Source organism: Aquarana catesbeiana, linkage group LG04, assembly GCF_042186555.1.
Source record: "Aquarana catesbeiana isolate 2022-GZ linkage group LG04, ASM4218655v1, whole genome shotgun sequence".
Taxonomy (NCBI): Eukaryota; Metazoa; Chordata; class Amphibia; order Anura; family Ranidae; genus Aquarana; species Aquarana catesbeiana.
This window is the reverse complement of record NC_133327.1, coordinates 640,071,559-640,096,043: the sequence shown is the minus strand read 5'-3', so window position 1 is coordinate 640,096,043 and position 24,485 is coordinate 640,071,559. Positions and strand designations below refer to the sequence as shown.

Genomic DNA, 24,485 nt, shown 5'->3' with positions numbered 1-24,485 from the left:
CACTTTAAAGGGATTTTATCATGTTTTTGTATTTTCTTTTTTATTATGTCCAAAGCTAAAAAAATCGAATATTTTATTTTACTTTTTTAGTCAGATTAATATGAACTATTGCAAGTGAATATTTTATATGTGTATTTCCAGTCTAACAGGTGGATCTTCAGGCTCATATGCACATTTTCCTCTGCATGCTTAGGCAGACCATACACAATTCATTTTTTTTTTTTGTCGAACGAAAAATAATGAACTGTTTCCTCCATCCACACATATCATGGGGATGAGGTAATCACTTCTGCTGAGCTATTGCTGAGCTATTGCATTCTGCTGGCAGGGAGCTTTCCCTGCCAACATAATAAAATTATCAGTGTTGCGGGCTATAGCTGGTGGCACTGATCATTTGGGAAAAACCTGACAGGCTGATCGATAGATCGACTTGTGTACAAACAGGTAGCCCATTCATAGAGACCGAAATTCAACTGATACCTGTTGAACCAGCTTAATTTTAACTCTTGAAAAAGCCTACAGTTTACAAAGCTTTGTAGCTATGGCTTAAATGTACACACACAACAGAAGAGCAGCGACTCCTTCCCCTTCTCTCTTCTCCCTCCTATATAGAGTGCCTTGAAAAAGTATTCATACCCCTTGAAATTTTCCAAAATTTGTCATGTTACAACCAAAAACATAAAGGTATTTGATTTTATGTGATAGATCAACAAAAAGTGGCACATAATTGTGAAGTTGAAGGAAAAAAATTAAATGGTTTTCAACATTTTTTACAAATAAATATGTGAAAAGTGTGGTGTGTATTTGTATTCAGCCCCCCTGAGTCAATACTTTGTAGAACCACCTTTCACTGCAATTACAGCTGCAAGTCTTGTTGGGGATGTCTCTACCAGCTTTGCACATCTAGAGAGTGACATTTTTGCCCGTTCTTCTTTGCAAAATAGCTCAAGCTCTGTCAGATTGGATGGAGAGCTTCTGTGAACAGCAATTTTCAAGTCTTGCCACAGATTCTCAACTAGATTTAGGTCTGGACTTTGATTGGGTCATTCTAACACATGAATATGCTTTGATCTAAACCATTCTATTGTAGCTCTGGCTGTATGTTTAGGGTCGTTGTCCTGCTAGAAGGTGAACCTCCACCCCAGTCTCAAGTCTTTTGCAGCCTCTAACAGGTTTTCTTTTATGATTGCCCTGTATTTGGCTCCATCCATCTTCCCATCATCGCTGACCGGCTTCCCTGTCCCTGCTGAAGAAAAGCATCTCCACAACATGATGCTACCATCACCATGTTTCACGGAGGGTATAGTGTGTTCAGGGTGATGTGCAGTGTTAATTTTCCACCACACACAGTGTTTTGCTTTTGGGCTAAAAAGTTAAATTTTGGTCTCATCTGACCAGAGGGCCTTCTTCCACATGTTTGCTGTGTCCCCCACATGGCTTCTCACAAACTGCAAACAGGACTTCTTATGGCTTTCTTTCAACAATGGCTTTCTTCTTGCCAGTCTTCCATAAAGGCCATATTTGTGGAGTGCGTGACTTATGCCGCGTACACACGGTCGGACTTTCTATCCTACTTGGTCCGGCACACTTTCCGACGGACTTTGTCCGCCAGGTGCGCCGGACTTTAAAACGGACGGACTTGCCCACACACGCCCGGACTTTCCGGCGGGCTAAGTCCGCCCGTCTTTCCGACGGACTTTCGCCGGAGTTCCGGCGGACTTTCAGAATGAACGGACTTGCCCACACACGGACAAGTCCGTTCATTTTGAACGTGACTCAGGTGCGACGGGACTAGAAAAGGATGTCAATCTTGCCGCTTTTATCGGCGAGATTGACACCTTGCAAGCCCCGTCGCGGGGCATACCAGGCCCTTAGGTCTGGTATGGATTATAAAGGGGAACCCCCCTACGCCGAAAAAACGGCGTGGGGTTCCCCCTAAAATCCATACCAGACCCCAATCCGAGCACGCAGCCTGGCCGGTCAGGAAAGGGGGTGGGGACGAGCGAGCGCCCCCCCCCCTCCTGAACCGTACCAGGCCGCATGCCCTCAACATGGGGGTGGGTGCTTTGGGGGAGGGGGGCGCCCTGCGGGGCCCCCCCACCCCAAAGCACCTTGTCCCCATGTTGATGAGGACAAGGGCCTCCTCCCGACAACCCTGGCCGTTGGTTGTCGGGGTCTGCGGGCGGGGGGCTTATCGGAATCTGGGAGCCCCCTTAATTAGGGGGCCCCCAGATCCCGGCCCACCACCCTATGTGAATGAGTATGCTGGGACTGTGACATCAAAAGGGGGCGGGGTCTCCGCCTATATAAGTCACAACGCAGCCCTCGGAGAGCAGTCCAGCTGGAGAGAGCGTCGTGTCAACATCTGGAGAAGAGAAGAGAAGAAGCCCAAAAGCCCAGAGGCCCAGAAGTCCGGACCTCTGCTGGCAAGAGAGCTACCTGAAGACAGCAGAGGAGCCGGCCGAAGAACTGGAACACCGGGAGAAGAGAGCGGAGAAGAACCAACCGGACGTCGGGAGAAGATGAAGCGGAGGGACCCCCGAAGCCGGAAGAAGACCCCCGAAGCCGGAGGAAGATCCCCCCCCCCGGAGCTGTTTAATAAAATATTTTTAAAACCTGTGTAGTGTGTTTTATTACTTACACTTTTTCCCTAGGTGAATGGGTAGGGGTACCATGTACCCCATACTCATTCACATAGGGTGGGGGGCCGGGATCTGGGGGCCCCCTTATTAAGGGGGCTCCCAGATTCCGATAAGCCCCTGCCCGCAGACCCCGACAACCAACGGCCAGGGTTGTCGGGAAGAGGCCCTTGTCCTCATCAACATGGGGACAAGGTGCTTTGGGGTGGGGGGGCCCCGCAGGGCGCCCCCCTCCCCCAAAGCACCCACCCCCATGTTGAGGGTATGCGGCCTGGTACGGTTCAGGGGGGGGGCGCTCGCTCGTCCCCACCCCCTTTCCTGACCGGCCAGGCTGCGTGCTCGGATTGGGGTCTGGTATGGATTTTAGGGGGGACCCCACGCCGTTTTTTCGGCGTAGGGGGGTTCCCCTTTATAATCCATACCAGACCTAAGGGCCTGGTATGCCCCGCGCTCGCCGCAATAGGAAAATTTGTTTTTCCTTTTGCAGCGAGCGCGAGATGCAATACCCTGCCCTCGTGTCGTATCTGGTCCGTCGGACCAGCATACACACGAGCGGGCTTTCCGTTGGACCAGCACACACACGAGCGGACTTTCCGCCCGAAACTGAGTCCGGCGGAAAGATTTAAAACTTTTTTCAAATCTAGGTCCGGCGGGCTTTTGGGAAAAAGTCCGCCGGCGCCCACACACGGGCGGATTGTCCGGCACACTCTGGTCCGCCGGACCAAGTATGCCGGAAAGTCCGACCGTGTGTACGCGGCATAATAGTTGTCCTGTGGACAGATTCTCCCACCTGAGCTGTGGATCTCTGTAGATCCTCCAGATTTACCATGGGCCTCTTGGCTGCTTCTCTGATTAATGCTCTCCTTGCCCGGCCTGTCAGTTTAGGTGGACGGCCATGTCTTGGTAGGTTTGCAGTTGTGCCATACTCTTTCCATTTTCGGATGATGTAGTGAACAGTGCTCCTTGAGATGGTCAAAGCTTGGGATATTTTTTATAACCTAACCCTGCTTTAAACTTCTCCACAACTTTATCTCTGACCTGTCTGGTGTGTTTCTATGGCCTTTTTGATGCTGTTCGTTAACTAAGGTTCTCTAACAAACTTCTAAGGGCTTCACAGAACAGCTGTATTTATACTGGGATTAAATTACACACAGGTGGACTCTATTTACTAATTAGGTGACTTCTGAAGGCAATTGGTTCCACTAGATTTTAGTTAGGGATATCAGTGTAAAGGGGGCTGAATACAAATGCACGCCACACTTTTCATCTATTTATTTGTAAACATTTTTGAAAACCATTTATCATTTTCCTTCTTCTTCACAATTATGTGCTACTTTGTGTTGGTTGATCATATAAAATCCCAATAAAATACATTTACGTTTTTGGTTGTAACATGACAAAATGTGGAAAATTTCAAGGGCTATGAATACTTTTTCAAGGCACTATAACTCAAAAGTTTTGTTGAGAGTCAGCAGTTCCTGAATGGAAATAACTACTGCTGTACTCTTTCTTTGGATGACCCATAGTGCTCAGGAAAATCTGGGTTGTTGTTATATGCCTCTTTGTAAATGAAAGAAATAAAGCTTCCATTAAAAAAAATATAAAAACTTTGACATAATTAAAATTAAACCATTATAGTATTACAGTTGCCTTTTAATTCCTTTGCTTTTCGTGTTGGTTACTGAGCTCTATTACCCAAACTACAATATACACAAACAACTGAATGAGTCAGAACATGAATGTCTGATCACCCTCTCTCCCCCTGCCTGTGCCCTGGTGCCCTGTGAAGATTCAGTTAGAGAGAGCAAGTCTGAAAGCAAACATCTTCTGTGCTATCTCTTTAGGACCCTGTATAAAATGTTTATTTGTAAAATTTAAAATTGTAAAAAAATAATAATAGTAACATAAAGTGAAGACATTTACATAAAAAGATAGAAGAAACTGCGCTTAGAGGATAGATGTAGCTGCTGGCACTTCACTAGACATAAAATAGTGCACAATCAAATACATACATTATAGTGCAGCTCTAGAATTAAAGTGAGTAAACATCCAAAATAATATAACAATATCAATCAAAAGTACAGTATATGCTCTGAATTTAATACATAGAATAATGTGAAGAAAATTAAATGCATCTATAGAGAAAGTGAAATAAATGCACTTCCACAGATTGGTGCATCAAGATAGTCCTGAAAATAACAATAGCACGAAATCAGTGACCTGGTAAAAAAGTTCTGACAACTAATGTAAGGAATAAGTCCCACGACAATATAAGTGAAAAATTATATATCTAAAGGCTGAACAATCAGTCTGTGATCCACCATCACAAAGTGTAGCCAGCACGCTTACCAGAAATAGTGGATACTACCATGGGTATTAAGTCAACAAAGTTGTTGAAAGATCTCCATCTTTCCAATGAGGCTCAGTCGCACAATAATAGATGTTGCAGGTCTCCCACTGCTCCAGATCCAGATCGGAGGTCACTGCACTCACAGATCAAGCTCCCGCCTCATGGATATATGTAAAGGAATACCAGCCATTAATAAAATCTTTTATTTAAATTGTACTAAACATTTACAACAATCCAAATGGAAAACAGCGCTGTGTGAAAACAATCATCTTAAAGACAGTAAAATGAAAGCCCTGGAGCGAACACGCAATGACATCACGGACACAAGCGTCACCCGATGCGTTTCGTCACATTTGACATTGTCTAGGGTATGACAAATTTACATATTCTTTGGAATTTTGTGAAGCACACTGAGTGTATGGGCAGTATAGGTGAAAAGAAGGTAATTCTTTTTCCAACAATCAGATTTCTTTGTGTATGGGCATTGTCACCCTGGAATCAAAGAGTCTGAAAGCGGAGTTCCACGCGTTTTTTAGTTCATAAAAAGTCAGCAGCTACAAAAAGTGTAGCTGCTGACTTTTAATAAAGAGACACTCACCTGTTTCACAGTCCAGCGATACGGCCGCCCATGGCCTCGCTCCTCTCCCCCTCTTCTCCACCGGCGCCGTCATAGTCACTGTGGGCACCTGGCCGTGACAGCTTTCGGCTTCACGGCCGGGCGCGCACTGCGCATGTGCGAGTCGCGCTGCGCTCTGCTAGTGGCCAGGCAATCTTCTGGGACCTGTCACGTGTCCCAGAAGATTGCTGAGAGGGAGGGGCTGCCTAGGGGGAGAGGAGCAGTCGCCTAGGCGACCAAGAGCAGGAAGGAGGAAGTGGGACAGGAAGTCCTGCTCTAAACTAAGTACCCACACCCTTCCAAAAAAATTACATGCCATGTGGCATATCGGGGGGCGAGAATTGCTTAAAGCGGAAGTTACACTTTTGGGTGGAACTCCACTTTACAGCACCAGGTAGCCTGACCTGAACTCCTTTTGAGCCACAGCAATGCATATATCTCATTGGTTTTGGTTCATCTGTACTGGAAGATTTGGCCTAAACAAACAACAGTAAACCTCTGTGGGAGAGGATGCTGATAATTCCTTCTTTAGGGATCTGTTAACCACTCATGTGCTGCTATCCGCATTGGCCAATTCACACAAAATGCTGTGTTGGCTTCCCCTAGGGTTTGAGGATGGGCAGTTGATTCAAAGCATTTGGTTCTTGATTAGACATATTCCTCTCCTTTTTACAATGTATGGACAGAGAATTGAATTTCTGCAAAAAAATGTGTCTGCCCATCCCTCCCCTATAACTGATTTACAGCAGATTGCATTCGGCAAGCTGATGTTTTTCTCCTGGTTCAGCTAATACATGCTGAGTAGGTGCGGACACTTACAGTAACATACAGTCAAGTTCTGCATATGTGGATGGCAGTTAGAAATTTGGAACACCATAAGTTTGCTTTCAGAAGCAAATGCTCAGTTTTTTTTTCTTTTATGAATTTGTGGTCGTTTTGCTGCTGGTAATTTAAAGTGATTGTACTGTAAATGATCAACTTGTAAAACAACCCATTCAGTTTAAAATATAAATGAAAGGCAAAACATTTGTTTATGTATATAAAAAAAAATATAAATAGTTTTTTTTTTCTCCTTTTTTATAAGTAATCACCTTTTCCCTCTGTTCTCAGCTGCATAAGAGCTGGGGGGAGGAGAGGCAGCAGCACGCTGATCTTCCCAGTGAATGGCTGTGCGGGGGGGGGGTTGTCAGCAGAAGTCCTCCATTACTCCTCAATGGCACCCCAATCACGGCGCAATTTTGCCCGATGAATCGCGGTAAAATCAAGCAAACAAAACCGTAGGACGCCTGTCGCCCAAAAGAAGTTCCTCCTGTTGAGTGACCCCACAGCAAGCAGCTAGCTATAGGGGCACCCGAGCCGAGCCACAGCTTCCTGTGTTCATTCAGACATGGAGCTGTGGCCCCCGGGCTCCCCCCCTCTCTCTCCTCATTGGCTCACTGACTTTGATTGACAGAAGCGGGAGCCGATGACGCTTCACTGCCATCTCAGCCAATAAGGAGGGGAGTCCCAGACAGCCAAGTCTCTCATGCAAAATCGCTGGATCGAGATGGGATGGTAAGTATTAGGGGGGCTGAGGGGGGCTCCTGCACACAGAAGGCTTTTTATCTAAATGCATAGAATACATTCAGATAAAAAAAAACCTTCTGCCTTTAGAACCACTTCAGGAAAGGTTTTCTCCTTTCTAACATTAAAGCAGTATTAAACCCAAAACCAAACATGTAATATATTGCAGTTTACCAATCATTAGATGTGGTGGCTGCATCAGTTTTCTTTTCTTAGGCTTTTCTCTCTGTTTCCCCTGGTGATCTGATCAGTAACACATCTTTTGTATTAGAGTGCCTCCTCTCTGGATGAAGGAGCACAGGGGGCACGTTTGGACAGCAGTATTGTCAGTCTGGGGGGAGGGGAGTGTTAGATGTACTAGCAGATTTAGATACACAAACAAAACTGAAACCAAACCCCAGCTCACGCTGCAGTTACACAAGTAGTTACAGCAAACTTCTTTTATCTTTTGGGATAAAGATTTTACATATATAAATAAAAGTTGATCATTGTAAACACCCCTGTCAGTGGTAAATGGCTTGTTTGAATGCGCTAACTGATACATTTTTCAGCCTGTTGTGCTAAAAAGCAACAGACTTACTGGCTGGATCACAAGGTCAAAATATAGGGAAAAAAGCCTAAAAAAAGAAGATGAATGCAAATTACATCTACGAATTGGTAAGCTGCAATATAATAAATGTTTTCTTTTGGGTTTAACACCACTTTAACATTTTGATTTTGACAGAAATGTCCATTCTCGCTCAGCTGGAAGACAAACAATAGCGTTTCTGAAAGAACAAGGTAAGATTTGCGGACTGCCAGTCATGTTGTATGATTTCATTATTTGATTTTTGACACAGCTTAATAAAGTGATATGAAATGAAAGGTGGGGAGGGAGAAGTTTTATTGAACGTTCGTAGTGATATGTTCCTGTCTACATTCCAGGTATTGAGAAAGCTTTGCTACACAATTTTGCTGGCCGCCCTTCAGCTGCCTTGGAGGGTGTGAAGGCTGGGTACTTCTTCTCCTTTCCCCCTGCAGTTACCAAAAATAATCAGGTAAGATATTATTATAGATATTAATTATAAGCACAACTCTGGCATCAAACCATGCACCTGCTTCGGCCAAGAATAGTATAGGATTTCCAAATCCAAAGCAACTGCATAGCCCTGTGTGACCTACACCCATACTGCTGTCTGACAAAGGTGATCAGAGGCAGAGCCGGTGCTACCACTAGGCAAACTAGGCAGAGGCCTAGGGCGCCCTGCTGCCTAGGGCGCAGCCATGGCCAGGGGGACTCTGGGAACCCAAATATAAGGGGGCACTTTGAGAATCTGATTTAAGGAGAGGGGACTCTTGGGACCCTGATGTAAGGGGAGGCAACTTTGTGGACCCTAATGAAAGGGGTAAACAGAGGCGGCTCTAGACTTTGTGAGGCCTTAGGCATAACTTAGACAGGAGGCCCCACTCACGCCCCTAATGGAAAAAATAATTTAAGTGATAAAAATTAACTGCATAAATTGCATATATTAACAGCCTTAAAGATCTAGTTTCAGTGTCCTCTATCTCAATGCAGGTGTCAGTGCACTCTCTGAGCACTGGCGTCAGTGTGTTCTCAGTGCTGGTGTCAGGGCACTTTTTCTCAGTGCACTCTGTCTTGGTGCTAGAGTCAGTGTCCTCTTTCTCAGTGGGGGTCAGTGCTCTGTCTCTATCAATGCTGTACCTAGGTGAGAAGGAGTCCTTGTCCCTAGGGGAGAAGGGGTCCCTGACCCTAGGTGAGAAGGGGTCCCCGTCCCCAGGGGAGAAGGGGTCCCTGTCCCCAGGTGAGATGGGGGTCCCTGTCCCTAGCTGAGATGGGGTCCCTGTCCCTAGCTGAGATGGGGAACCCTGTCCCTAGGTGAGATGGGGGTCCCTGTCCCTAGGTGAGAAGTGGTCCCTGTCCCCAGGGGAGAAGGGTGTTCCTGTCCCTAGGTGAGATCGGGGTCCCTGTCCCCAGGGGAGTTCGGGGTCCCTGTCCCCAGGGGAGTTCGGGGTCCCTGTCCCTAAGTGAGAAGGGGTCCCTGTCCCTAAGTGAGAAGGGTGTCCCTGTCCCTAGGTGAGATGGGGGTCCCTGTCCCCAGGTGAGATGGGGTCCCTGTCCCTAGGTGAGAAGTGGTCCCTGTCCCCAGGGGAGAAGGGTGTTCCTGTCCCCAGGGGAGATCGGGGTCCCTGTCCCCAGGGGAGTTCGGGGTCCCTGTCCCTAAGTGAGAAGGGGTCCCTGTCCCTAGGTGAGAAGGGTGTCCCTGTCCCTAGGTGAGAAGGGTGTCCCTGTCCCTAGGTGAGAAGGGTGTCCCTGTCCCCAGGGGAGAAGGGTGTCCCCAGGTGAGAAGGGTGTCCCCAGGTGAGATCAGGGTCCCTGTCCCTAGGTGAGAAGGGTCCCTGTCCCTAGGTGAGAAGGGTCCCTGTCCCCAGGGAAGAAGGGTGTCCCTGTCCCCAGGTAAGATGGGGGTCCCTGTCTCTAGATGAAATGGGGGTCCCTGTCCCCAGGTGATATGGGGTCCCTGCCCCCAGGTGAGATTGGGGTCCCTGTCCACAGGTATGATGGGGTCCCTGTCCCCATTCGAGAAGGGGTCCCTGTCCCTAGGTGAGATGAGAGTCCCTGTCCCTAGGTGAGATGAGAGTCCCTGTCCCTGGGTGATATGGGGGTCTCTGTCCCTAGGTGAGATGGGGTCCCTGTCCCTAGCTAAGATGGGGGTCCCTGTCCCCATGGGAGATGAGGGAATGGAGTGGAGTATGGAAGTGTCTGTGGGGGATATGGAGTCTCACTCACCTTAAGCAAGTCTGCAAGGGCATGCTTCATGGCTGCCTGGACTTCCTCCAGCAGCACAGACAGGGCAATCAGCATATCTCTGAGGCGAGGAAGATCTGTGTATGATGGGAGAAGGGGGGCTGGCAGACAAGCCTGCGGTGTCCTCCGGCTCTCATACGGCTGCACCTGTGTGCTTAAACTTTGCGCAGGAGAAGTGTACAGTGCTCCTGAATGGATGCAGCCGACTCGGGGGGCGGAGCTCTTGCTGGGGATGACTCTGGGCTGCGCGGCGCTGAATGGGGAAGGAGAGAGCGACCCGGAGGAGCCAGTGATCACCGGCCGAGTACACAGGCAGGGAATGTGATACAGAGCAGCTAGTGCAGTAGAGGCGGGAGCTCTGCTACTCACCCCGTCCTCCAGCCACCCGGGCGCTGCTATTTCTACCCATCTCAAGCTCTTTAATTAGACAAATTAGCTAGTTGTGAGGCCCCTGTGAGTCCGAGGCCTTAGGCGACCGCCTAGTTTGCCTAATTAGAGAGCCGCCTCTGGGGGTAAACTCTGATGTAAGGGGGTCAAGCCCAGGAGCTGTGTTAGGGGCCCTAAAATTTCTGATGGCTGTTCTGTTACCCACACAGTGCGCCGACGTTACGAATATCGCTGCTGGATTGGAAGATGTTAGCAGGAGACGAAGCCGTCACCTGCAAACTTCAGCAAATCTGTGAAGAAGGGGTATCCAGCCAATGAGGAGCTGCGAGCAATATCACTTCCTCCCAGATTCTTGTACAGGCTGCATTATTTTATTTTGGGGGGGTGCAAGTAGCTGGTCTTGCCTAGGGCGCACAATAGTCTAGCACTGGTCCTGATCAGAAGTCTCTCAGCCTATAGAAATAGCATTCTGTGGCTCTAATTCCTGCTATGGAGTTTTATGGGCCTAAATGTGTCTACAATCTCCTACAGTTATGTAGTATGAGGCCCTACTTGACTGGATATGCACTGAGTGGATCATTTATGGGAGGCTCTCGCACTTCATGCAAATAATAAAACCCTCTCCATGCTATAGTGCTACTTCAAATACAAAAAAATCATGTCTATATTTTAATAACAACAGGCTGCTGTTATAAATGACCCCAAATAATGGAAACTACTGTATAATATTTGAAGATTGACCAATAGCCACAAACATAAGCCCAGTGCCCAGTACACTAATAGAAATGTATCATCCAATCCATACAATGTGCAAATTCAGTGTGATAAATTATCCGTATCCAAGTAATATATACACTCACCGGCCACTTTATTAGGAACACCTTGCTAGTACCGTAATTCTTCGTGGCATAGATTCAACAAGGTGTTGGAAACATTCCTCAGAGTTTTTGGTCCAAATTGATATCATAGCATCACGCAGTTGCTTCAGATTTGTTGTGTGAACCTCCATGATGCGAATCTCCCGTTCCACTACATCCCAGAGACGCTCTATTGGATGAGATCTGGTGACTGTGGAGGCCATTGGAGTACAGTGACCTCATTGTCATGTTCAAGAATCCAGTGGTGAGATGATTTGAACTTTGTGACATGGTGCATTATCCTGCTGGAAGAAGACATCAGAAGATGGGTACACTGTAGTCATAAAGGGATGGACATGGTCAGCAACGATGCTCAATTGGTACTAAGGGGTCCAAAGTGTGCCAAGAAAATATCCCCCCCACCATTACACCACCAGCCTGAATGTTGATACAAGGCAGGATGGATCCATGCTTTCATGTTGTTTACACCAAATTCTGACCCGACCATCTGAATGTCGCAGCTGAAATCCAGACTCATCAGACCAGGCAACTTTTTCCAATCTTTTATTATCCAATTTTGGTGATCCTGTGCGAATTGTAGCCTCGATTCCCTGTTCTTAGCTGACAGGAGTGGCAACCAGTGTGGTCTGCTGCTGTGGCCCATCTGCTTCAAGGTTCAATGTGTTGTGCGTTCAGAGATTGTATTCTGCACACCTTGGTTGTAACGAGTGGTTATTTGAGTTACTGTTGCCTTTCTATCATCTCGAACCAGCCTGCCCATTCTCCTCTGACATCAACAAGGCATTTTTGTCCACACAACTGCTCACTGGATATTTTCTCTTTTTCGGACCATTCTCTGTAATCCCGAGAGATGGTTGTGCGTGAAAATCCCAGTAGATCAGAAGTTTTTGAAAAACTTAGACCAGCCCGCCTGGCACCAACAACCATGCCACGTTTAAAGTCACTTAAATCCCCTATTTTCCCCCATTCTGATGCTCGGTTTGAATTATAGCAAGTCGTCTCCACCAGGGCTGGATGCCTAAATGCATTGAGTTGTTGCCATGTGATTGGCTGATTAGCAAAACAGGTGTACCTAATAAAGTGGCCGGTGAATGTATAAACTGAAACTGCTTCTTTGTAATGTCCATATTTAAACACCCAGTAAAAGTTTATATTCAGTGTGGGGAGGGTGATCAAACAACTGACATCTGTTGACCTTGGCATGGACCCCCTTGGGTTATCTTCTACATCTAAACTCGGTGCCCCTACGCCGTTATAAAAAGTATTTGTATCAGTGCATTTGCTGAATGCTGCCCGGGCATGTATCCCTGACCTATGGAAGCTCACTAACTCACCGACCTTAGAGATACCTGGTTGCCATGGACAGCCGTCATCGACCTGAGAGATACCTGGTTGCCATGGACAGCCGTCACTGACTTTAGAGATACCTGGTTGCCATGGACAGCCGTCACCGACTTTAGAGATACCTGGTTGCCATGGACAGCCGTCACCGACTTTAGAGATACCTGGTTGCCATGGACAGCCGTCACCGACTTTAGAGATACCTGGTTGCCATGGACAGCCGTCACTGACTTTAGAGATACCTGGTTGCCATGGACAGTCGTCACCGACTTTAGAGATACCTGGTTGCCATGGACAGCCGTCACCGACTTTAGAGATACCTGGTTGCCATGGACAGCCCTCACTGACTTTAGAGATACCTGGTTGCCATGGACAGCCGTCACCGACTTTAGAGATACCTGGTTGCCATGGACAGCCGTCACCGACTTTAGAGATACCTGGTTGCCATGGACAGCCGTCACTGACTTTAGAGATACCTGGTTGCCATGGACAGCCGTCACCGACTTTAGAGATACCTGGTTGCCATGGACAGCCGTCACCGACTTTAGAGATACCTGGTTGCCATGGACAGCCGTCACTGACTTTAGAGATACCTGGTTGCCATGGACAGCCGTTACTTGCACGTCTCAATATACACATGGCTGTGTGCTGTGACCTTCCATTTGCCTGCCTTTGGGGATGGGTGCAGATGGGGCGTAGTTCTCCGCCCCTCCTATCCCTGTATTCCAACACCTGTGATTCTAATGTTCCCCCTATTCCCTGCCCCCCCCTTATCTCTCCCCTCCTTTTACCCCCCCCCCCTTTTTTTGTTTCCTTCTCCCCCCTTTTTGGTCCTCTTCTTTTGCTTGCCCCCTCACCTGCAGGTCAAGAGAGGGCCCTTTTTGTTTTTGTTAAACTGCTAAAAAAAAATGACTCATTGGGTGATGTAGTTTGTGTTTATTGTTAGGTTTTAGGAGGTACAACAACAAACATCTATTGTGATACCTGATCCAGATGCTCCAGGTTGTTATTTTTACCTTTTACTATTGGGCATGTGCAAGCTGGCAGGTCTATCTGAAGTATTTTATTAGCTGTTGCCCAGAAGTCTATCTCTTTTACTTGGAATGTCGGGTCTTACATAATTACTGTGTTGTAACATTGGAAATTTATGTCTGGAGTATCATTGTTGGTACCTGTATTGTAATTGCACAATGTACTAAATAAAAAATGAAAAAAAAAAAAATCACATGCAAAAAAAAAGAAATGTGAGAATGAAATAGTGCCACCACATCCTAATGTGAAACAAAGGGGTTGATTTACTAAAGGCAAATAGGCTGTGCACTTTACAAAGTTGCTCCAGAGCTTAGTAAATGAGCAGAAGCTCTGCTGACTTCCATCATCCAATCATGTGCAAGCAAAAAATGTGTTTTTTTTTGTTTTTTGTTTTTTAATTTTCCTTGCACACGATTGGGTACTCTTTGCAAAGTGAAGCTTTCTCTCTTAATCACTAAGCTCTGGAGCAACTGCACTATACAAAGTGCACCGTCTATTTGCCTTTAGTAAATCAACCTCAAAGTGTCCTCCTGTGGTTTCCAGGGCGTGGGGATGCTATTAGGATTAATGCATAGCTCCCAACTGTCCCTGATTTCAAGGGACTGTTCCTGATTTGGAACAAAGTCCCTCTGTCCCTCTTTCCTCCTCATTTGTCCCTCATTTTGGACTGATCTATATACTTGTATATAAAATGCACTATTTATCTTTTAAAAAGTGTTTCCCAGTGATAAACCTTTCATCCAATTTCTAAATTGCTGCATTTGTAAATTTCAAATGCCAATATAAAAGGGTAGTAGTGGTTAAAAAAGCACTTGTGGGTTTGACTTATCTTTTTTTGTATAATTTTCCTTTAAGGGGGTGTGGCAGGGGGTGTGTCCTATGCCTTCATACCTTTGCTTAGGTGTCCCTCGTTCTTATCTCAAAAAGTTGGGAGGTATGAGATTAATGGTACCCCCACGCATCTCCTAAACTTCATTGCGTTTTTTGGTGTGAGAAGGCATCAGGCGTGAAATTACACGTCTTCCTGCAGTCTGCACTATGTGAACCTAGCCTTACTGTGCACATTGCTCTTTTGCCATACTTTGGTATAGAAGCCTGCTAGAGATCAGATCTGATTAATATGGCCAGCCTTGCTGCACCTCTCCGTTTCAATTCCAAGCCATGATTAATAAAAGCTACAATTGTTTTATGCTTCATTGTTTTTCCAGAGAGAGAAGCTAATAAGACAGATCCCAATGGAGAACATCTGCTTAGAGACAGATTCACCAGCACTCGGACCAAACAGAGAGGTAAGAATAAACAGACAGCATGATAAGTAAAAGAGAACATGGCCTATCAAGTGTGTACACAAATATCAGATAAAGTCATGGCTAAAAATATATTTACCCGAAACATACATGTATCTCAGAAGAAGGGAATATACATTTTTAAAGGAAAACCATAATTCTTTATTCTTTGTTGTTTTTTTTTGTTTGTTTGTTTTGTTTTTCTACATTTAAAGTGGTTGTAAAGGCACAAGGTTTTTTACCTTCATGCATTCTATGTGTGCTGCAGCCCCCCCCCCCCCCCCCCCAGTACTTTCCTGATCCCCCTCTCGATCCTGCGATATCCACTAAAACCTTGGCTTTCCGGGGACTCGCACTCCTCATTGGTTTTTGGCAGCAGCAGGAGCCATTGGCTCCCGCTGCTGTCAATCACAGCCAATGAGCCAATCAGAAGACGGAGGGGACGAGGCCCAATCATGGCACAGAGCAGCCCCGATCCTCCTCTTCTCGGGTCCCACACCGGCACTTCTGGCCCCCCTTCTGCTTGCTGTGGGGGCACCCGGCAGGAGGGAGGGGCCAGGAGTGCCGGTGTGGGACCCGAGAAGAGGAGGATCGGGGCTAATCTGTGCAAAACCACTACACAGAGCAGGTAAGTATGACATGTTTGTTATTTTAATGTACAAAAGAAAACGACAGTTAATAACACGGTAAATCTGAATAAAGCGTATTTAAACCTCCAAAACAAATACTGTATATAATACATTGCAGCTTACCAATCCTTAGATATAATGACTGCGTTTCATTTTCCTTTTTCATATTATTGCTTCCTTTTTTCTTTTTTTTTTACCTGGTGATCCAGGCATTAAAGTTGAAGTCCAGGAAACCTAAAAATCCTCCGTTGCAGTGGGGCTGCACCTTACTTCAAGGGTTAACTGCTTGTTTATGTCTGGTTAACTTGATAAAGCACTTTTACTTACCTCTCTTCCTGCAAGCTTCCTCTGCTCAGCTAGACTGGTCCCTGCAGCCTTTTCTTTCCCATGCTCCGGTGTTCCAAGGTCCTCTGATGTCATCAAGATCGATGCAGGGACCAGGAGGTAAGGACATCCAGGGCAGTCCACTATTGGAGCATGGAAAAGCGCTACCTGCTGGGCAAGCAGAGGATTAGGTAAAAAAAAGTGCTTTTCTGTCCCCTAAACCTAAACAAGCAGTTAAACCTTGCAGTGTAGGGGACGCCCCACTGCAAAGAAGGGATTTTTAGGTTTCCTGGAGTTTAGCATTAACACACTTCCTGTTCTGGGTAACAATACTCTACATCAAATTGTATCTATGGAGATGCAGCATTGTCACCCTAGGACAAGATTAGAGAACACCACATCCATCTCCTTCCCCCCCATAACATAGGGCGGTCCACTGAGATTGCTGGGGATGAAGAACCTGATAACAGTCAGCAGAGAGCACAGTAGGATCACAATGGCTCACAATGGCTCACAAGGCCTTTGATGCTGACCTTAAAGGCTAAGTTCACCTTTAACCACTTAAGGACCGGGCCTATTTTTCAGACTCAGTGTTTACAAGTTAAAATCAGTTGTTTTTTGCTAGAAAATTACTTAGAACCCCCAAACATTATATATTTTTTTCTAACACCCTAGAGAATAAAATGGCAGTCATTACAATCATTTCTGTCACACCGTATTTGCGCAACGGTCTTACAAGTGCACTTTTTTGGGAAAAAATTCACTTTTTTAAATTAAAAAATAAGACAACAGTAAAGTTAGCCCAAATTTGTTTTATATTTTGAAAGATAATGTTACGCCGAGTAAATTGATACCCAACATGTCACGCTTCAAAATTGTGCCCGCTCGTGGAATGGCAACAAACTTTTACTCTTTAAAATCTCAGTTTAAAAATTTCTACAGGGTACCAGTTTTAAGTTACAGAGGAGGTCTAGGGGTAGAATTATTGCTCTCACTCTAATGCCACGTTCACACGATCGGAATCCAAGGTTTTTTAGACGGAATTCCGCTCAAGCTTGGCTTGCATACACACAGTCACACAAAAGTTCTCTGAACTTTCCACCGTCAAGAACGCGGTGACGTACAACACGTACAACGGCACTCTCTCGTACTTAAATTCTGAGCATGCATGGTTTTGTGCGCGTCGGAATTGCATACGGACGAACGGAATTTCCGATAGGAACTTTTTCCGATGGAAAAATAGAGAACCTGCTCTCAATCTTTTGCTGGCTGAAATTCCACCAGCAAAAGTCCGATGGAGCATACACACAGTCGGAATTTTCTACCAAAAACTCACATCGGACTTTTGCTGGCAGAATTTCCGTACGCGGCATAATGATCGCGGTGATACGGTGTGGTTTGAACACAGTTTTCATATGCAGGCGCTACTCACGTATGCATTCGCTTCTGCGTACGAGCTCGGCGGGACGGGGCGCTTTTAATTTTCTTTTTTTTTATTCTTATTTATTTTACTTTTTATTTTTTATTTTGACACTGTCCTTTTAAAAAAAAAATTTGGGTCACGTTTATTCCTATTACAAGGATTGTAAACATCCGCAATAGAAAAAAAACATGACAGGACGCTTAAATATGAGATCTGGGGTCAAAAAAACCTTTTGGTGGTATTTGATCACCGTTGTTTTTTTTTTTTTTTTTTTTTTTTTGCGCTGTAAACAAAAGAAATAAAATTTTAAAAAAACAAACAATATTTTTTACTTTCTGCTAGAAAACATATCCAATAAAAAAATGTAAAATATCAAATTTCTTCATAAATTTAGGCCAATGTGTGTTCTGCTACATGTTTTTGCTAAACAAAATCGTAATAAGCGTATATTGATTGGTTTGCGCAAAAGTTATAGCGTCTACAAACTATGGCATATGTACTGGAATTTTTTATTTTACCTTTTGATACTAGTAATGGCGGCAATCAGCGACTTATAGCGGAACTGCGATATTGCTGAAAACAGTCTCACACTAACTGACACTTTTGACACTTTGTGAGAACCAGTGGCACTAATACAGCGATCAGTGATTAAAATATGCACTGTTGCCTTACTAATGACACTGGCTGGGAGGGGGTTAAACATCTAGAGCGATTAAAGGGTTAAATGTATGCCTAGCCAGTGTTTTTGTGTACTGTGTGAGGTGCTTTCACTAAGGAATCTGATGGATTTTATTCTCTGCTTTGCAAAAAACATGTAAGAGATTGTAATCCTTCCATACACTATCCAAAACTAAAATAAGCGCGCATCAAATGTGCCAACTTAAGTGATGTTCCCAGAATACCTTATTAACAACACCAAGATCGTTTTAGGCAGTGGGGCAGCCAAGAGCTTTGACTGCATGAAAAGCAGAAGTCTTGGGTAGGTAGATTATTTCCTGTATGGTTTTCAAGTATTAGCATTGCTTCTGACCAAAGTGTAACCTTAAACTGCACACAAAACTGGAGTGGGTGGGCACTGCTGGTCCGAATCACCCATTGGTTTCTGTAGGAGTGGATTTTGTCTTATTCTGGACATTCAGCTTTAGGATGCCTTGCATATTGAGTTCCTGACATACACTATATTGTCAAAAGTATTTGAAAGTCTGCCTTTACACGCCCCAAACTCGCTCATCCATGTCTTTTATGGACCTTGCTTTGTGCATTGGTCCAAATCTTTTGCTGGAGGGGGGATTATGGTGTGGGGTTGGGCTTGGCCCCTTAGTTCTAGTGAAGGGAACTCTTAAGGCCTCAGCATACCAAGACATTTTGGACAATTTTATGCTCCCAACTTTGTGGGAACAGTTTGGAGATGGCCACTTCCTGTTCCAACAGTTGCAACCAGTGCAAAAGGTCCATAAAGACATGGATGAGCGAGTTTGGGGTGGAGGAACTTGACTGACCTGCACAGAATCCTGACCTCAACCCGATAAAACACCTTTGGGATGAATTAGAGTGGAGACTGCGAGCCAGGCCTTCTCGTCCAACATCAGTGCCTGACCTCACAAATGCTCTCCTGGAAGAATGGTCAAACATTCCCATTGACACCCTCCTAAACCTTGTGGACAGCCTTCCCAGAAGAGTTGAAGCTGTTATAGCTCCAAAGGGTGGGCCAACTAAATATTGAAGCCTACGGACTCATGCCCCATACACACGGTCGGATTTTCCGATGGAAAATGTGTGATAGGACCTTGTTGTCGGAAATTCCGACCGTGTGTACACAAATCCGACGGACAAAGTGCCACGCATGCTCAGAATAAATAAAGAGATGAAAGCTATTGGCCACTGCCCTGTTTATAGTTTCCGACGTACGTGTTTTACGTCACTGTGTTCAGAACGATCGGATTTTCCGACAACTTTGTGTGACCGTGTGTATGCAAGACAAGTTTGAGCCAACATCCGTCAGAAAAAATCCTAGGATTTTGTTGTCGAATGTCCAAACAAAGTCCGACCGTGTGTACGGGGCATAAGACTGGGATGCCATTAAAGCTCATGTGCGTGTAAAGGCAGGTGTCCCAATACTTTTGACAATATAGTGAATATAAAGAAGCCAGTGAATACTAGTTCAAACTGACATATCAATTTTATTAGGATCTGGCTTTGTATCAATGTATGGTATGACTGAAGCTCCATAGATCACGCTGCCCTTTGTGTTTTCTTCAGGAAAGAAATGTCCCATGGAATATCCAAATCCCCTGTGAATACATTGCTCGAGTGAAAAGTCTTTCTCCGGAGACAGTTTGCGAGGCGACAGCACAGAACGCCCTGCGGCTCTTCTATAAAATGAATTACAAGTTGAATAAATAAACTTTCGTCAAATCTGTCTTCATATTTATTTGTAACATCTGGGTCAGACTTTTTCAATTAGGGTTCCTCCTGAGGTTGCCAGGGGTTCCCTGAGCAATTCCTGCCTCTGAGATAAGTAACCACTATCAACAATGATCTTTTCATCTATCTATAAGGGGGGGAGGGGGGGGGGGTTATTCCCAATGACCACAATAGGGTTGAGAAAGTATGATCTAGGTAAACGCTCTTTAGAAGCTTTGTACAGCACCTTATACCCTGCAATTTGAAGGGAACAAATCTTTGTACTTGTTGCTCCAAATACTTTATTTTTAAAGAATTGAGATAGTTGTACAAAAAAAAATATTAACCACTTTCTGACTGCCAGCGATACATTTACTGCTGCTGGGCAGCTCCTCCAGGCACCGCAATGCGCTCTGCAACTACGGTAGATTGTGGTGCTCAGTATCTGGCCGTTGTGAGCAGCTCAGATACCACGTGATTGCTATGTGATCACATGGCGCGTGATAAACAAGAGTCATGAATGGAACCCTTTCATGACATCCTTGTTTATTACTGTGTGTGATCTGTGATTGGTCACCAGTGATCACATGGTACCTGGGACAATCACAGCAGTCTGTACGCTCTGTACCATGTGATAGCTGTGGGCCGATCACAGCATCACAATTGTAAACAACAAGTCAGTTCAAATGATTGCTGTTAGTGATCTTCTCTGTAACAAGCAATCACAGTGTCACTGAACTACACTGATGAAAGTATGTTAACCTCTTAGCACCCAGAGTACACAAATATGCGGCCTCTTGGTGGATGGGCCTTGACGCCAGGCTGCTGCATATTTGCATACTAACTTATAAAGAAACCTGTGCCGAGAGGGCGTGCCCTGCGCACCTGGCACAGTTACCCAAACTCGCTCATCCATGTCTTTATGAAGCTTGTTTTTGCACTGGTGCGCAGTCGTGTTGGAACAGAAAGGGGCCATCCCCAAACTGTTCCCACAAAGTTGGGAGCATGAAATGGGCCAAAATGGCTTGGTATGCTGACACCTTAAGAGTTCCCTTCACTGGAACTAAGGGGCCAAGCCCAACCCCTGAAAAAACAACCCCACACCATAATCCCCCCTCCACCAAATGATTTGGACCAGGGCACAAAGCAAGGTCCATAAAGACATGGATGAGCGAGTTTGGTGTGGAGGAACTTGACTGGCCTGCACAGAGTCCTGACCTCAACCTGGTAGAACACCTTTGGGATGAATGAAGTAGAGTGTAGACTGCGAGCCAGGCCTTCTCATCCAACATCAGTGCCTGACCTCACAAATGCGCTTCTGGAAGAATGGTCAAACATTCCCATAGACACACTCCTACACCTTGTGGACAGCCTTCCCAGAAGAGTTGAAGCTGTTATACTGCAAAGGATGGGCCAACTCAATATTGAACCCTACGGACTAAGACTGGGATGCCATTAAAGTTCATGTGTGTGTAAAGTCAGGCGTCCCAGTACTTTTGACAATATAGTGTATCAACCTCATGGACAACATATAAATACAGTACAGCACTCAACTAAACACTTACAATAATTTAAAGTGGTCATAAACCCTTGTGTTTTTTCACCTTAATGAATCCTATGCATTAAAGCTGAGTTCCACACTAATTTATAACTTTCAATAGAAATCATTGTGAAATGGCCACATATTTTTTTTTTTCTTGTGAATGTTTACCTTTATATTCCTATTTTAGATGCAGCATCCGGTCCTTGCCACCCGTGGGTATGCCCGTAATATCCGGCGGCGCACTGTCTCCTGGGAGCTATGTGTCATAATTCCCAGGAGTCCGTGAGGATGGCCGCCGCTCGTTCTCGCAATCTTCTGAAACCGGAAGTGACGCAAAAATCTTTTTTTTTCCTTTTCTTCCGAAACCGGAACTGACGCAATGACGCCAGGCACGTGTTGAAGGTGAAGATTTTGTTTATCTTCGTTACCATCACAACAGGGCGGGCACTTCCGACAATGCCGCCTGTTGTGATGGCAACGTCAGAAGTGTACGGCGCTGTGAGCCGTACATACTGTGCATGCGCGAGGACGGAGCGGTGCATGCTGGTCGCTCAGCGGCACCGTAACCAGGAAGATAGTGCTTGTGGGCTTCACATGCCCACAAGCAAGATGGAACATGCCAGGCATAAAAAATCAAAGACATCGTATGATCTAAATCGGCAATCGAGCGGACAGAGATCAATAAACAGTGAGTCATATTAATAATAGCATTTAACAAAATATACTTGTCCAAAAAAAAAAATTTACATAGTTGGAACTCTGCTTGAAGGTGAAAAAACTTCTGTCACTCACCAGCCCCCCAGCCCCTCCGTTTTACTCACCCGAGCCATTCGTTCCCACGCCGGAGACACGCACACCCTCTCTGGCCCGGGTCTCGGCTCTTGATTGGATAGATTGATAGCAGCGCAGCCATTGGCTCCCGCTGCTGTCAATCAAATTGAATGACATGGGTGCCAGGGGGCGGGGCCGAGTCTGGCATTCTGTGTCTATGGACGTAAATGCTGGACTCAGTAGCACTCCCACACAGTAACCCCCAGGGAGAGCGCTTTTCATAGGGTGTTTCCCGATGTAGGGAGGAGCCGCAAGCGCCGTTGGGGGACTCCAGAAGACAAGGATCGGGCCACACTGTGCAAAACAAACTGCACAGTGGAGGTAAGTATGACATATTTGTTATTTAAAAAAAAACAAAAACGGGAGTTTACAACCCCTTTGACCACTTCCTGCCCGCCGGCCGTCATATGACGTCCTTGTCTTTGTGCGGGTATATCTGAATGATGCCTGCAGCTACAGGCATCATTCAGATATTGTCTTTTTCAGCCACTTGATCGTTCTTTTGGCCGGCTAGAGGGGACGAGCGTGTGCAATTTTGAAGCATGACATGTTAGGTATCTATTTACTCGGCGTAACTTCATCTTTCACATTATGCAAAAAAACTGGGCTAACTTTACTGTTTTTTTGTTTTTTTTAAAGCATGAAACAGTTTTTTTTCCCAAAAAAGTGTTTAAAAAAATTGCTGCGCAAATACCGTGCGAGATAAAAAGTCGCAACGACCGCCATTGTATTCTCTAGGGTCTCTGCTAAAAAACGTATATAATGTTTGGGGGTTCTATGTAATTTTCTAGCAAGAAAAATATGATTTCTACATGTAGGAGAGAAATATCAGAATTGGCCTGGGTGGCAAGTGGTTAAGGCTACCTAGGCCCGGTCATAACTGGTTCATTGTAAATTTAGTGATATTAAAGTGGCCAATATCTTCAAATATACAGTTAGTTTTATTTTATTTGTGCTCTTTTATCTGCTGTGTAACATGGCCAGGAAGAGACTAATTATAGCTTCCAATTTTAGTTGCTATACATACAGTTCCATTTCCTCCTATTCTGATCTGTTGTGGCTACACTGTCATCACCTGCAGCGTTTGAAAACAAACAGCCCCATTATTCTACCTGCTGCTCTTCAAACTGCATATCTTTACTAGACAAAATACACGTCTGAAATGCAGCAATATAGAGACACCTATTCCCATTGTTCTTAGAACCTGCAACCACACAATCATATTTTGTGCCACCTGTGGGTTTTACCTAGTAGAAGGACCTGACTATTCTGATATAATGGTGCTTTGAGAGTAGTCTTATGTCTGAGTGGACAGGTCAGAACTCTGTGCAGGCCAGTCAGATTCCTCCACCCCAAACTCGCTCATCCACGTCTTTATGGACCTTGCTTTGTGCACTGCTGCTCAGTCATGTTGGAACAGGAAGGGGCCATCCCCAAACTGTTCCCACAAAGTTGTAAGCATGAAATTGTCCAAAATGTCTTGGTATGCTGACGCCTTATGAGTTCCTTTTACTGGAACTAAGGGGCCAAGCCCAACCCCTGAAAAACAACCCCACACCATAATTCACCCTCCACCAAATGATTTAGAACAGTGCACAAAGCAAGGTCCATAAAGACATGGATGAGCGAGTTTGGGGTGGAGGAACTTGACTGGCCTGCACAGAGTCCTGACCTCAACCTGATAGAACACTTTTGGGAGGAATTCGATTAGAGACTGCGAACCAGGCCTTCTCGTCCTACATCCGTGCCTGACCTCACAAATCTGCTTCTGGAAGAATGGTCAAACATTCCTATAGACACACTCCTAAACCTTGTGAATAGCCTTCCCAGAAGAGTTGAAGCTGTTATAGCTGCAAAGGGTGGGCCAACTCAATATTGAACCCTACGGACTAAGACTGGGATGCCATTAAAGTTCATGTACGTGTAAAGGCAGGCTTCCCAATACTTTTGGTAATAATAGTGTATATAACAGTTATATCTGTACTTGGTTGGACATTTTCCTATTGCCTCCTGTAGGTTGGCACCATTGACTCAAGCACAGAAACAATGTAGGCTCCATTTATAAAGTCTAGCTGTGTGCTTTGCAAATGAGTTCTGCTTGCTTTAGGACTTAAGCAAGCAGAGCACAATTCACACGAAAAAAAAGAAAAAACAGAAGAGAGCCTGGTAATGTAACCTATCAAAGCCATGTGACCGGCCTTTCCACCAATGATGGACTTCACGTTGCAGAGAGAACTCTGCGTTACATCACGGGCTCCACAGCCTCAGCCAGCATCTCATGAATGGAATGTAAAATGCAGGCCAAGATGTGGAGTAACACTGCAGTGTCCAGTGAGCAAAAATGTCTGCTCTGTAGCATAAATAGTCCCCTTCGTGCCATCAAATTGTTTGTTCAGTTATGCATAAGTCTATCAATATTGCTGACACAGTCAGT

General features: G+C 45.4%; 1 protein-coding gene across 1 annotated transcript in view; it reads left to right on the top strand.

Annotated features, from left to right (window-relative positions):
• LOC141141300 (putative deoxyribonuclease tatdn3-A) overlaps nucleotides 1-19,680 on the top strand; it is a 29,482-nt gene extending 9,802 nt beyond the window's left edge. The window contains exons 4-7 of the mRNA XM_073628976.1: nucleotides 7,879-7,948; nucleotides 8,093-8,205; nucleotides 14,821-14,901; nucleotides 19,534-19,680. Of these exons, the coding sequence (XP_073485077.1) occupies nucleotides 7,879-7,948; nucleotides 8,093-8,205; nucleotides 14,821-14,901; nucleotides 19,534-19,677 (408 nt within the window). The 3' untranslated portion in view covers nucleotides 19,678-19,680. The remainder of the gene's footprint in view (nucleotides 1-7,878; nucleotides 7,949-8,092; nucleotides 8,206-14,820; nucleotides 14,902-19,533) is intronic.
• The last annotated feature ends 4,805 nt before the right edge of the window (nucleotides 19,681-24,485 follow it).